Here is a 13,858-nt window from a genome sequence, read left to right as displayed (position 1 = left end):
TATTTCGGCTTATGGCACATAATTAAAAGGTGTTCTAATCAATCCATTAGGCTTATTGCCTAAAACTTAACCAGATTTGTGGTGATAGGGAGTGATCATAGACATACTGGAAAATTTTAGTCAAGTCCTCATTGCTTTCTACAAGACCATAAGAACCATAAGCTGGTCTTTGAAATGAATGAAAATTGTGTACTTGGAAGAACATGCATTAATGTTTGATTAGGAGATTGTTATTTGTAAACTAAGGAGCAGGATGAATTGTAGAAAGCATAACATTGCAGTTTAAATAATACCATTTTCTAGTATACAATGTGCTTTATCCTGGAATCGTAGAATTTTAATTTCTGGCAGTGTGACTTTAGTGCCTTAAAAGTTTTTTGTAAGCAAAATTGTACTGTCCTAATTAGATACAATTTCAATCTTGAAATCTTTTTCATGTCCAGGTCTTAAGTCATGTTGAAAATCATTCTAGGCCGATAGGGGTTGGGTGATGGTGGTGATTTCTTAGCTATTAGCTTTGTAGGTAAGGCCAGTTTGTTGTGATAATGGACCCACATACAGATTTGTTCATCTGATTTAAATGTCCACCTTTGCTCCTGATATTTTCTTTAAAAACTTTTGCATTTAACAAAATAATACTTTTTCTTTTTTTGGGAAGTGCCTCTTCTTCATGCTTTACTTGTGTTTAGTATAGAAAGTTGTCTCTGAAGCGTCAGCAGGGTAGATGTTTTTTGGTTGTGTCTGACTCTTTGTGGCCCTGTTCACCATAGTACACCAGTACTGTCCATGGGGTTTTCAGTGGAGTTGTTTGTTATTTCCTTCTTCGTCCGATTAAGGCAAACAGAGTTTAAGTGACTTGCCCAGGGTCACATAGTCAGTGTCTGAGGCTGGATTGGAATTCAGGTCTTTAAGACTCCAGGTCCAGTGGTCCATCCAATGAACCACCTACCTGCCTTATTAAGAGGGTAAACATTGAAACTCTAAATAAAATTTCCTTGTAACTATTAAAATCCATCTATACAAGAAAAACCACAGTCTTTGTATGGGACTAGCTTTGTTAAATCCACCTTAGATATTGTGAGTGGGCTATAGAGTCTTGGAGGATCTGTGTGAAAGTTACATAGTCAGGATGGCATAGGTACCTGTCTTTTAAATTTATTTTGTTTTTCTAAAATTCTGACCTTAAACACCAAATAGAAAGACCATTTCTATACAGAGTTAAACAGAAGAGAATTGTACTTGAAATTTCAAATTTATTATCTGCTTTTCTATAGATTCAAAAAGGATCTCTAAAAACATCTTATTTCTTCTGATTTTCCTTCTGTTCTCCTTTTTAAAAAAACACTATCTTCAAACCCTTGCCTACCTTCCATCCCCTAACCCTCATTAAAAAAAGAAAAAAACCCCTTTGTAATAAATATGTATACTCAAGCAGAATATATTCCCACATTGGCCATGTCCAAAAATGTATGTCTTATTCTGCATCTTGAGTCTATCACCTCTCTGTCCAGAGGTCTACTGGAATCTTTGTTGAGTTCACAAGTGTTTCACAGTTGTAGTACTTGTCTTTCTAAAGTGGTAAAAGTTAAGGTCCTTTCTTATATGAGAATTAATCTCTCCATCTCAAATTTGCTTTCTCATACCCCTTGAAAGTGTTGGCAAAAAATAGTAAGAGTTGTCTTGAAGTTATTGCCTCTAGGGTTGATGGATATTGTTTAACTAGAATCCTAGCCACCAGCCATTCCAGCCTTTTATCTTTTTCAGAACTTAGACCTCACAGTCTATTTCAGAGTACAAAGCTATTGAAAATTTGCCTTATATGCCTTGTACCATAGCTTATAAAATGTTCTTCTTTGAAAGTATGAAGTTGAAAAGTTCTTTTGTATTGTAGAACCTGAGTTGGTGGTGTGTGTGTGGGTGGGTGGGTGTTTAGAGGTGATTTAGTATTCTCTTTTCCTGATGAGGAAGGAGTCTGCTCTAGATCATCCCAAAAGTGGTCATGCTGTCTCTGTTTAAGGACATCCAGTGATAGGGAAATAACTACCTGGCTGCACTTTTACAGCTTTAATTGTTAGGATGTTTTCCCTCATCCACTAGTAATTTGCTTAGTTCAGTCTCTTGCCAAGAATTTTTAAAACTGGTTTAACCTCTACTGCTTCTTTTAGCATTATGGAAGATGGTTCTACTCAATCATCTATCATCTTTCCTTATAGGATTTTTACAAATGAGTTCACATTCCAAACTGGTGTTGCCTTTGGCTGTCATCAATTTCCACTTGGACAGTAATTCTAATGTTTGCCAACCAAGGTGCTTTGTAGGCTTTTTTTTTGGGTCTCCTTGTTGGGTTAGCTAGTTTACTTTGGTTAAATATCTGTATAAAAGTATTCTAATTGGTTTCAATGTCGTTTCTACTGTCTGTTACCCATTTTTCATTCTCATCTTCTTGTTTCAATAGTTCAGGATTGACCAAATGGTTAAAGAATGTCTCTTGCTCAGATTAGAACGTACAGTTGCATGGACAAGTCGATTATTTCACTTCCCCATTCAGTAAACTCCAGTGGCGCTCTTTTACCTCTAAGAACAAACATAAAATCCTATTTGACCATCAGAGCCCTTCGTAACCTGTCCCCCTCCTCCCTTTCCAGTCTTCTTATACCTTCCTCTGGTTCAATGATACTGGCCTCCTTATTGTACCTCACACAAGACATTTCATCACCCCTTTCTATGAATTTTTGGTGCCTGTCCCTTCCCCCACCCCACTGGACTAGAACTCTCTCCCTTCTAGTCACTGCCTCTTGGCTTCCCTGGCTTTCTTTAAGTCCCAACTAAAATCCCCACCTTCTATTGACAAGCCCTTCTTGGTCCTCCTTATTACTAGTGCCTTCCCTCTTTTGATTTTCTCCAGTCTGTCCTGGGTATATCTTATTGTGCATAATTGTTTTCATGTTGGGCTTCTTGAGGGGAGGGACTACCTTTTACCTTTTTTTGTTTGTTTGTATCTCCAGCATTTAGCAAAGTACATGGCACATATTAGGCATTTAATAAGTGTTTATTGACTGACAGCCAACTGTCAGAACTTGTCCATCAGATTATTCATACTTGGGACTGACAGTACAAAGAGGCAATGAGTTGACCCCAGGATAGTCGACAAGAATAGTTTGGATGTCTGTAGAAGATTGTAATCTTTAATGACCCCATTTCTGGAAGCAAAGGCTTATCTTTTTTATTCAAATATTTGACAGATTGTGTTGTATGGCTGTAAGACATGGAACACACCAGTCTCCAAAAAACTGAAAAGGACTATGGAAAAGGAAAAGATGCATAGTGAGTTTGAGCAGGCCACAGCATGTAACTAATGAGAACAGGAGTAAGAGATGTCTTCAGGAAAATGAATGGATAGAGCAAATGTGCTGGTCATGTGGTGAGGGTGAGGAGCGACTCTTGTGTTCCACTCATATCCTCACCGTGTAAAGAGAAAGTGAGCAAGGCCTCCAGCTTATGGAGTGACCCCCTTGTGGTGGGCTTTGGCAGGCCATGGACAAGAGTTGCACAGGACAGGCAGGTATGGGTTGTTAGAGCAGACATTGATGAATTAGCAGATCCATTTGAGTACTGAGGGGGTTATTTGGCTTCCTCACTCTTTCATCTTGCTTCTGGCCTTTGGAGCCATGCACAATTAAGTCTGATCCGCTTGGGTATAAATGACAGCTATCCCATCGCCCCCAGGTCCTCCAACACATCCTTCCAAGGTGTGATCATGGCCACCCTCCTGGATATGCTACCACTTGTTAATATCCTTCCTAAAATATGAGATTCCAAACTGAATGCAATCTGACCAGAGTTGTGTACAACAAGACTACCACCTCTCTTATTCTGGCTACTAGGAGATAGGGAAGGGAGGGAGCAAGCATCTATTAAGTGCCTACTGTGTGCCAGGTACTGTGCTAAAGCTCCTTACAAATATCTCCTCACAGCAGCCCTGGGACATAGGTGTTATCATTATCCTTTTTTTACAGCTGAGTAAACCGAAGCATATGGTAGTTACATGACTTGGCCAGGTTACTCATCTCCCGAGTGAGACTGGATTTAAACTCAGGTTTTCCTGACTCCAGGACTGATGCTCTATCTAGTTTGCCCCCTGGCTGCCTGTCCCTTGAGCATAGCCTTAATTTCTATCAGCTTTTAGGGTACAGTTGATGACTCCGAACTATGGAAGATGCCACTTCTTTTTTATCTGAACAGTGATTTGTAGCCAGGTGTTCCCTTCCCATACTTGTGTGCTTGTTTGTTTTTTTTTTTTTAACCTCAAGAAAGATTATAGAATTTAGAGCCAAAAGGAGCCTTAGAGATCACCTGGGGTCTGGAAACTTGTTTTTAAAAATATTTTGATAATTATTTAAATGTAATAGGTATCCTTTATATTTTATTTTATGCATTTGAAAGCATTATTCTAAGAAGGGGTCCATAGGCTTCACCAGACTGGCTACCCAAGGGGGCTCTAATACAAGGTGAGAAATTCCTTCCTGCTCCAGGCTAAACCTTTTATTTTACTGAAGAAATGTGTAGTGTCACTATCAGATTAGTTAATTAGGTAGTTCTTGTTATATGTCTGACTCAAATTAATTACCACAAAATAGATATTGCTACCCATTTCATGATTGGTTCTCATGACATTCAGTATCCTGTGGCTAGAAATTAAGGTGCTAAATATAGGGGAAATTATACTTAGAAAAACAATATAGCATTTTCTTGTAATTCCTTTTATTAGTACTAGTCACCCACAAGCTAACTATGAATAATCAAGTTATAGGATAGCATGATTCCTATGGGCAATGTATTTTTGGCATTTTCTAGCAAATGGCTTTGCACAGCCAATCACAACCCTGAAAATATACCTTCCTCCTCCCGCCAAATCCTTCATTTAATAGCACCCTTTTGTCACATCTTGCCACTTTAAGGAGAACTTAAAAATGACATTTTAAAAAATTATAAATTGTAGGACCAGCACATTGCTTTATCTCTGAAAGAATGTCCATTAGCAGTAAGAATTGCAATTTATATTTCACTGAAAATAGACTCCTATGGCCTGACATAGAAAATGAAATAAAAGTTAAGTAGCCTTTGGCTTCTGAATAATTACCTTGCCTTTTCTTTGAAAAACTTGATGTATTAAAATGTTTGAGAGGGAGCAATATAACCACGCACCTTATGTATTCTTTTACATTTCATCATAATCATTGTTCATGAAGTAGCCGTGGTGATTGAAATCTGTTCAGGCCAAATATATGTGGGATGAGGGGGTGAAAAAACTGTTTGCAATGATGCTGTTTTGCCAAAAAGACCTCATGGTTGGGTCTTTAAACCAAATATTATATAGCTCTAAAATCTGCACAAAAAGTATGTTGTCTGTCTTCAACTTATTTTTTTTAATCCAAGCATCTTCCCAGAGACGGTTGAGACCGGTGTGATCTACCATCTGATAGGAGGAAGATGCAACCATGTGATAGTTACATTTACACAAAGTAAATATTGGTTAACTTTATGAATATTGGATGACTTATATGACATTTATTAAAGTATTTAATGACTTTTGGAAAATAAAATGCGAAACTTGGTCTCTTACAACATATTTTGTACTTCCCCAACTTAGGATAAAACAAATCCTGCCTATTGGTTGAAATGGAAAATTAGCCCTTTGTAGACAGAAGCTTATGTCACATGCTTTTTTTTTGGTGGGAGGGAGGCCCCTGCTGTGGCACACTTGTTAGTCATAAGGCAGATGTCAGAAAATTTTTCATAGCAGGCCCTTATGATTATTGCCCACCTCATGGCAAGTAGGAAGCTGTTATGTAGTTGAGGTTCGTATTGCTTTGGGAATAGTCGATCAATGTGTTTGATGATAAGTTTTTAAAGATCAGCTTATCCAAATTACCTTTCCCATTTACTCTGTTAAGCAAGAAGAATGTGGAAAGGAGGCTTAAAAATTTAACACCAGAGCATTGTGAAGCAGAGCTCAATGCTTATTGGAGTGCACACATCAGCAAAGTCAGCCCACTATTGGTCATTACTCACAAATGCAGAATTATTAGTTGAGTCTGAATATTATTAGTATGTAACATAGCTAGGTAGGGTATGGACCCAGATAACTTGTTAGGAACAATAGCTCTGAATCAAGGGTAAGATGAAAAACCTGCAACACTCAATATTCCAGATTTTAACTTAGAGGGTTATGGTGCACTGGAAGGAATGTTCTACCAAGAGTCAAGACTGCCCCTCACTAGCTAAGTGAATCATATTAGACCAGTCATTTAATCCACTGAGGCCTGTTAATCTCCAAAGTTATGGATCATATGATCTCTAGGGTTTCCTTTGACTCCAAGATAATAAGCATTTGTGACAGAAGTGGTGACAGGGAGAGGCAGCCAACCAATCCTCTTAAGAATTTTTATTTTATTCTTTTATTTAGAATACATTATTTTTTATGCTGTAGTATTAATTTATACCTTTTCCCAATGACCAATATGTGGTCAATGGCAGGTTAGCCTATAGATTTAATCTCTTTTGTAGACGATTTTAACTTTACAGTTTTTTTGGGTGGGCACACTATCCTGATGAGTGTGAAGACATCAGTGTACTTTCATGCATGCATTTATTTTAATAGAGTCATTTATACATGTTCAGGACATGATTTTATGCTAGTAATAATAATGGACAACATTTGTACGGTGCTTTAAGGTTTGCAAAGTTTTTACATATATCCTCTCATTTGATCCCAGTATTTGCTATGTGCTTTGTAAGGCCTCAAGTTAGTAGCACTAGTAGACGTATAGCGTCACTACTGGAGAAACAAGCTATTCTCCACGGATCTGGAGGTCCTTGTACATGGAAAGCCCTCTTGTACCATTGATACTCAATGCCTGCTTCCAACAGCAATTTTTATATATGGTTGTTTTCTTGACTCTAATGTACTTTACATTAGTCATAATTAGCAGTTAAATACTATTACACTTGGAGTTGTTCCTTTTAGTCAAGGTAAGTCCAGGTTTGGACTGCAGTTTGAGAAAGATGCAAAGTTCTTCTAAGTTAGAGGGCGTGTTGTGTTAAAAATTAAACCACTGGATATTTATTCATGTCTAGAAGCTGGCACCAATCATAGCTTCCTTCAAGGGTTCCTGCCTTTTCTATAGGATGTCCTAGGATCATTGAGATCTCCAATAGTGTAATTTTTTTGTTTAACCTAAGAAGGCACTGAGGCCCAGAAAAGTGAAGCGATTCACCCCAAGGTAACATAGATACAGGATGGATCCTTTGTGTGGGAAAAGGGAGATCCAAGGATTTGGAAGGAGTTAAGCCTCAATGGTTACTTTCTCACTGTTTTCCTGTTTAGCCAGTTATATTTATCTATGGAACAACCCCAGGTTGTTATCATTATCCTCATTTTACAGATGAGGAAACTGAGCCACAGAGAGGTTAAATGGCTTGCCTAGGGTCACACAACTAATAGGTGTCTGATGTTGGATTTGAACTCAGGTCTTCCTGACTCCAAAGTGCAATGCTAGATCCACTTTGCCACTTGAGTTGGTAATGAAATTTTGTTCAATGTTAGCACTTGGATGATATTGTCTTAAAACGATTGTATGAAAATAAGAAATAAAGCACCTGTTATGAATGAAAAAGACCAGAAATAATTTGCTTTGGTTTGTTCGTTTTGGTCTGGACTTGTGATTTCAGGAAATACCCTCTGCCAATGTAGATTAGCCTCTGTTACATGACTTAGAATCTGAGAGTTACCTCGGACACTTAGGGGGAAAGGCCAAGCCCAGTGGTTACTCAGGCAGTCAGAGATGGGGACTTGAACCCAGGTCATCTGTGTTCTGAGACCAGCTGTGGACCATCATTTTACATTGCCCCTAGAGGGGAATAGGACTTAGTGTATGTGACAGAGAACAAAAACAGTAGTTTAGGAAAATGGACTGCTTCTTATGTAGTATCTATCAGGTCGGCCAGGTGCTTTTTGTCACATTCAGCAGCTTAATAGAATGTAACCTGTGGAAACGATAGCGGTCTCATTTCTAAATCGTGATCTGGTTTAAAGGCCTCATTGAAGACTTTTCTAAGCAAATCTGATGACTAATGACTTCCAAAAGAAAATAATAAACATGTCTAATCAGTTATCTTTTGAATCAATAATTCAACTTTTAATGCAAACATTTAAAGAAAGAAATGCAAATTAGAAAGGAAAATTTCCCCTGAAAACGTTGAATGTGGCTAACTCTTTGAAGTGGTACTCTATACAAAGGTTTATACATAAATGTCTTTTGGGTTTTTTGGATAGATTATCAGTAAATGATGCTAGATTGTTTTTTTTTATTGCAATGAGAATAACATGAATCCCTCCCTCTGCCCCCCCCAGCCCAATCTGATACATACACATGTATGTGTAAAACTGGGAAAGCCTAATGACCAGCAGCAGTCAGCACAAGATGATTTTAGGAGTTCAGAAGCATCTTCCACCGAGCACCTTCTAACAAGTACTTTAGGCTCATTCCAAATGTCCAAAACCATTTGCTAAGAAAATGAATTAACCTATTGCATTTGCTCTTTTCTCTCTCTTTAAACAAAGTAGGCCTTATAAAGTAGAATTACCATTTCTAAAGGAAGTAAAGGTTCTATTAAATACAATACTAACAGTGAGAATGGCATCAGATTGATAGTGTAGGAAGGCATACAATAAATTAAAATATCTCTTTGATTCTTGGGGTCTCCGATGTGATCTTCTGGGGAGGAGGCATTAGCTAACATTTAAGTTTTCAGGATTAGTGCAGTTTTAAGTGCTTCAGTGGGAAGGAAGGAGTCTCTCACTCAATAAATTATTCCATTATTTATGTAACATTTATAAATGGGAAGAGAGAAAATACTCCAACCCTTGCCACTGAAGTACAGATATTCTACTGTATGTTGGGGTGCTACATACATTTAATCCCTCATTGTAAGGGAGAATGATTACTCATTTGCAGGATATGATTTTATGCTAGTACTTGGAATAGTACTGGTGGCAAATTAATCCACAGGACTCTCTCTGTTATTTACCTAAGTAAATTACTTGGAAAAAAACGATATAGATTGTAGTTCAGTAAAACAATAAAGTGCTTTGAATGAGAGTGGCTGTTTCTGCATCATTTTTTACTTCACTGTAGGCACCAAAATTCACCAGATTAAGAGTTGATAGTATTTCACAATAAGTAAAACTTTAAAAGCCTCATTTTCTACTAAATCTCCAGTACTGCTCATGTATCTGACTTATTTAACAATTCTCTTTATCCAGTTGTTTTCCATGTCCTTATGTCATTAAATCAGCTTCCTAATGGGTAAGGAAGGAAATTAGAACATAAGCTGAACATGTGAAGATGGAAAGGAGGGGGGCCATAAATATTACTTATATTAAGACTTTTCACTTGTGAAGTTGTGTATCAAAGGGGGTTGAAGCAAAAAAAAAAGAGAGAAGACCCGCTTTTCCAATCCAGTGTGTATGTCCAGATGAATTGAAATACACCCTATAGAACTTCTTGAAGAAGGGTCTTTTGGGGACCTATGTAAATCTAAGAGTCTCTAGTCCAAGTCCACTCGAATGATAACTGCTATAATACAGTCGCATCTTTCATGGCTTCAACCCATCTGCAAAACAGAGAAGCAAGAGCACATTTTACTTGATGGATAATAACAATTTAATCTTTCACATTTACATTTTTTATTACAAAGCACTTTTTGCGTATGGGGTGGTCTGTACGTACAGAGCCGAAGTAGGCAGGGCGGGGATTATTATCCCCATTTCACACATGAGCAGGCTGAGGGAGTTAAAATGATTTGCTTGAGCTTACATAGATATCTATTGGCTAACGTTGGGTCTTGAACCCAGGTTTTCTGACCCAAAGTTCAAAATGCTTTCCTTTTCCTAAAAAGGTACACTATTGAGTACAAAAGAAATTCTAAAAGACCAAGGATATTTTTGTTTTCCTTATTCCGTAACATCCTAGTCAATCGATTATAAAGTGATGACAAAGTCATAGTCAGTTGTTAGGGAGGTACAAAGACAGAAACCTCAAGTAATAATGAATGGGTCTTTTTTTGCTTTGGGCGTCTACAGGAGGGAGGGGAAGAGTATATGATGATAGACCAGTTAGTTCTTGGTACCTCTGTGCTGAATTGGTATCTTCCGCTTTGAAGCTATAAAACAGAGTTTGCTTGTGGTAAAGATGAAAAACGAGTCCTAATTCTCGGTTTCCTTCTTCCGGGGCAATGGTGAATCCCAACAAAGGTATGCTCTCTGTAGCTACTTTATCCTAAGGTAAAAGGAAAAATAATGTTAGCTATCTTTCTTCAAATATGTGTTACGCATGTGTTATCACCAGTTCATTTTTGGTGAAGCCCCAGAGGATGTCTTTCTACTATCATGTAATAAGATGGGAACCGTGTTTTGTTCATTTTTGTATCTTCCGCAGGGCATGTGGGTCACACAGCCTTACACCCCGGATTACAGATTTAGAGTGAGAAGACAATTTAAAGCCATGTTGTCCATTTTACAAATAGGGAAACTGAGGTCCAGGGAAGTTATGACTTACTTGCCCAAGGTCATAAAAGTAGTAAAGACCCAGGATTTGAACCCAGATCTCACACACAGTAGGCCGTCAATAGATGTTTGTTGACCTGTGTTAGGTATATACTTTGTATATTACAAGCACAGAAGAAGAAAATGGCATCAGCTTTAGAATACACATGTACACATATCTGGACCAGAGGATAAGGTGACCATGACTAAGATGAGTGTTCATCTTTCACAGAAGTTTGGCACCTGTGAGGTACTTGCTAATACATATCCTCATCACCTCATAGCGGACTACAGAAGACTCATCATTCTCGTGATAGAAAGGTAGGAGTGTTGTGGGCAGTTTTTAAAATGGCCATCTTGCCTTCAGTTTTTGCTGCTGTTGAAAAATAAGAGCATTTCTGGTTTGTTTGAACTCAGAAAGCAAGTGAAAACAATCAGATTGCAGGCGTACAATGAGGGGATATCATTGGCTTTCACTTTTCATATAACAAGTTCAAGGATGAAAAAAATGTTTAACTGATAACCTCCTTAACAGAACCTTTTTTTTTTTATTTTAAAAAGAAGGATACTGAAAGTGATTCTGGTCAGTAGAATAAATTTGTGTTTCTGGAATAAATAAAACTTTACATGTATTCACCTTAATTTGGGGGCTCATTTATGTGCCGATATCTTTTTAGCTGATGTCATTCAGGCTTCTCTTACGGCCTTGATTTTTCTAGTTTCCAAGGTGAGATTATTTTTTCTTCCATAGTTACATTTGTAGAGGATTGATCGGGAGAGCCTGGTCAGCTCAATGAAATTATAAGGAGGTAAGCCTTTGTTTGGGATTACATCTTCCTATGGAGAGTGTGGTTGTGCCCATTAACACTACTGCAAGGGGGATAGGGATATCTCCTGGACTTGGGTATCTGCCTCATTAAGAATGAGTGAATAAGTCATTTGAGGGTGAGGCATTATTTGATTATCTCAGGTTATTGTTACCAGCCCCTTGGACTGGACCTAAAGAGAGGCTTTAACTTCGGAGATTTAAAGAAAAGACTTAACCGTATGCACCCTAATGGCACCTTGGAGAGGAGATAGAAGCACTAACTCTTAACTACATGGCCTACGGTGTGGTGCTACAGCAAGAGATCTTGCAACTGATGCCTTGGTTGTCATTTCTGATGCTAGAGGGGTATGGGTGGGGGGCGGCGGTGCATTGCTCTATGCCAACGTATAGGCTTAACTCCTCACTCTGGGGATAATATAGGGCCTCTGCTCTAAGCTCTCTCTGGATAACTTCCAAAGCTCATCGCAGATCTGTCGACTTGCTTTTATTTATTCATTTATTCATCTATTTATTTATTATTTATTTTATTATTGGCTCCCTGAGAGCCTCTTGCACCTCAAGCACCTGACCAAATCAAATCACCTGCAAACACTGGGATTTAATAATCCCTCCTTAATAAAATTGAATGGGCAACAGGCTGATGATTAAACAAGCCTGGTAGGTCTCCTCAGTCCTCTCAAGGCGATATAGCAAGGAACACGTTCACACTCATTATATAAGAAGGATGATCAAAGTCCCAAATAGCTTGTATCCCCAGTTCTGAATAACTGGGAACCTGGGAAGCCTACACAGAATTGGGCAGCTCGCTCAAAGCAGCAGTTGCCCCTTTTGAATACCTTCCCCAGTGACTTCGTATCTATTCCCTGCCCTGCTTCCAGTACCCTCAAAATGTCTATGATGCCCTCATCTCAGTTTTTAGATGCTATCAAGGTCAGTCATTTGTGAAGATTCAGACTTCTCCTGGCTCAGTGGGCCCAGGGCTTATACATAAAATTGTATGCTTTCTCCTTGTCTGTGGAGGGGCTGTTACTAATTATTTTGTTCTGGGGGAAAAAAAAGTCCAAACACAAAAGTGACTAATTTTATTAAGTACATAAGCCAATTTTTTTTCCAGTGTGTGTCCCTATATGTGCCAAGTCCACTAACTTTTCCTTAAGTCGTGTAGTTTCACTTAGGCCTGAGACTTTACAGTGGAAAGGTACGTCAGACACCTCCCAGGTTACCTTTACTCCAATGCTTTTTTTTTTAAAACATTATTTTAAATGAGAAATTCAAGAATTGTAGACTACTGTAGGCTCCTGGATGGAAAGCTCAAATGTACCAAATGTGAGAAGAGCAGTCAAGTCTCCTGAGAGCAGTAAAGGGGTCTAACTGCCCAACATTGAGTAGTCTGTCAGAATGCAATTAGCAAGTACATTTTTCAAAGCAGATCTGTTGGTTTTGAGAAGCACCAGATGGAAGCCCTGGAGGTTGAAATCCTCCATTCATCCATCCAGCTTGTTCAGGCCATGCCAGGATTGGGCCAGCACCTCTTATAAAGCTGATTTAGGATAACTGTCTTTTCTAGAGGGCAGAATGGGGAAAGCTTTCTCTACTATTGTCAAATCAACAAATATGGTGGAGGTTGGAGAATGAAGGAGAAGGATGATACCAGTACTCTTATAGCCTATATACGGTTAAGTCTGTACGCCCCCAAATGACAGTATCTCAATGTTTGGCTCATTTAGTTTTGATTTGAACCGAGTAAAGTGATGGCCAACATTAGCAAAAGCCACATGGCTAGAATCCGGGTCTGTGATAAGGAATAGGAATGATATGATAATTAATACAGCCTTTGCTGTGGCCTTGAAAACCCTTTTGATGCTACTTTTTACAGCTGTTCTCTTAACAAAACGCCTTTTAAAGCTGGTATAGAATTTAACATGCTTAAAGTTGATATGTTATTTCATAATTGTGTGAGTACAGACTTAGAATGGTATTATCAGTCTACGCTGTGCAATGGATACTCCTGTCTCAAAGAAACTGAGCTGTGAGAACATGAATTCACGCCCCTGCAGAGTTATGCTGTAAATAGCCTTTGTTCTTTGGTATCCTGAGCAGGCCATTGACCCACAAGGCAAGGACCCAAGGTCCAGCTACTCCTTCTTTTGTCAGTTTTTTGCACCAGCTTAAGATGGTAGTCACTGTGCCAGTAAGACAGATTTGAATGGACATAAGTGATACAAGTCATTATTTGCTTCCTCAAAAGAGATGGTACCATTTTATTTGCCATGTGATTGTTAACAGTGGTGGTCATTTTTGTTGTTAACCCTAAATGGTGCTACTATTTCAACAAAAGACTGGGGCCTGGCTCAGTGATTTCATTGGGATAGGAGTCCTGGATGAGAAAACACCCTATACCAGTGACAGTCAACATCTTTTCT

At 38.5% G+C, this 13,858-nt stretch overlaps 1 protein-coding gene across 1 annotated transcript in view; it reads right to left on the bottom strand.

The window, feature by feature from the left end:
• Positions 1-8,174: 8,174 nt before the first annotated feature.
• The window catches only part of FGD5 (FYVE, RhoGEF and PH domain containing 5), a 191,109-nt gene continuing 185,425 nt past the window's right edge, over positions 8,175-13,858 (bottom strand). Inside the window, exons 20-21 of the mRNA XM_036738174.1 lie at positions 10,192-10,340; positions 8,175-9,675 (exon numbers count right to left, since the gene is read on the bottom strand). Coding sequence (XP_036594069.1) covers positions 9,639-9,675; positions 10,192-10,340 — 186 coding nt within the window. The 3' untranslated portion in view covers positions 8,175-9,638. The remainder of the gene's footprint in view (positions 9,676-10,191; positions 10,341-13,858) is intronic.

The sequence above is a fragment of the Trichosurus vulpecula genome, chromosome 9 (assembly GCF_011100635.1).
Source record: "Trichosurus vulpecula isolate mTriVul1 chromosome 9, mTriVul1.pri, whole genome shotgun sequence".
Taxonomy (NCBI): Eukaryota; Metazoa; Chordata; class Mammalia; order Diprotodontia; family Phalangeridae; genus Trichosurus; species Trichosurus vulpecula.
The sequence above is the reverse complement of the archived record's forward strand: the minus strand, read 5'-3'. Positions and strand labels throughout refer to the sequence as shown.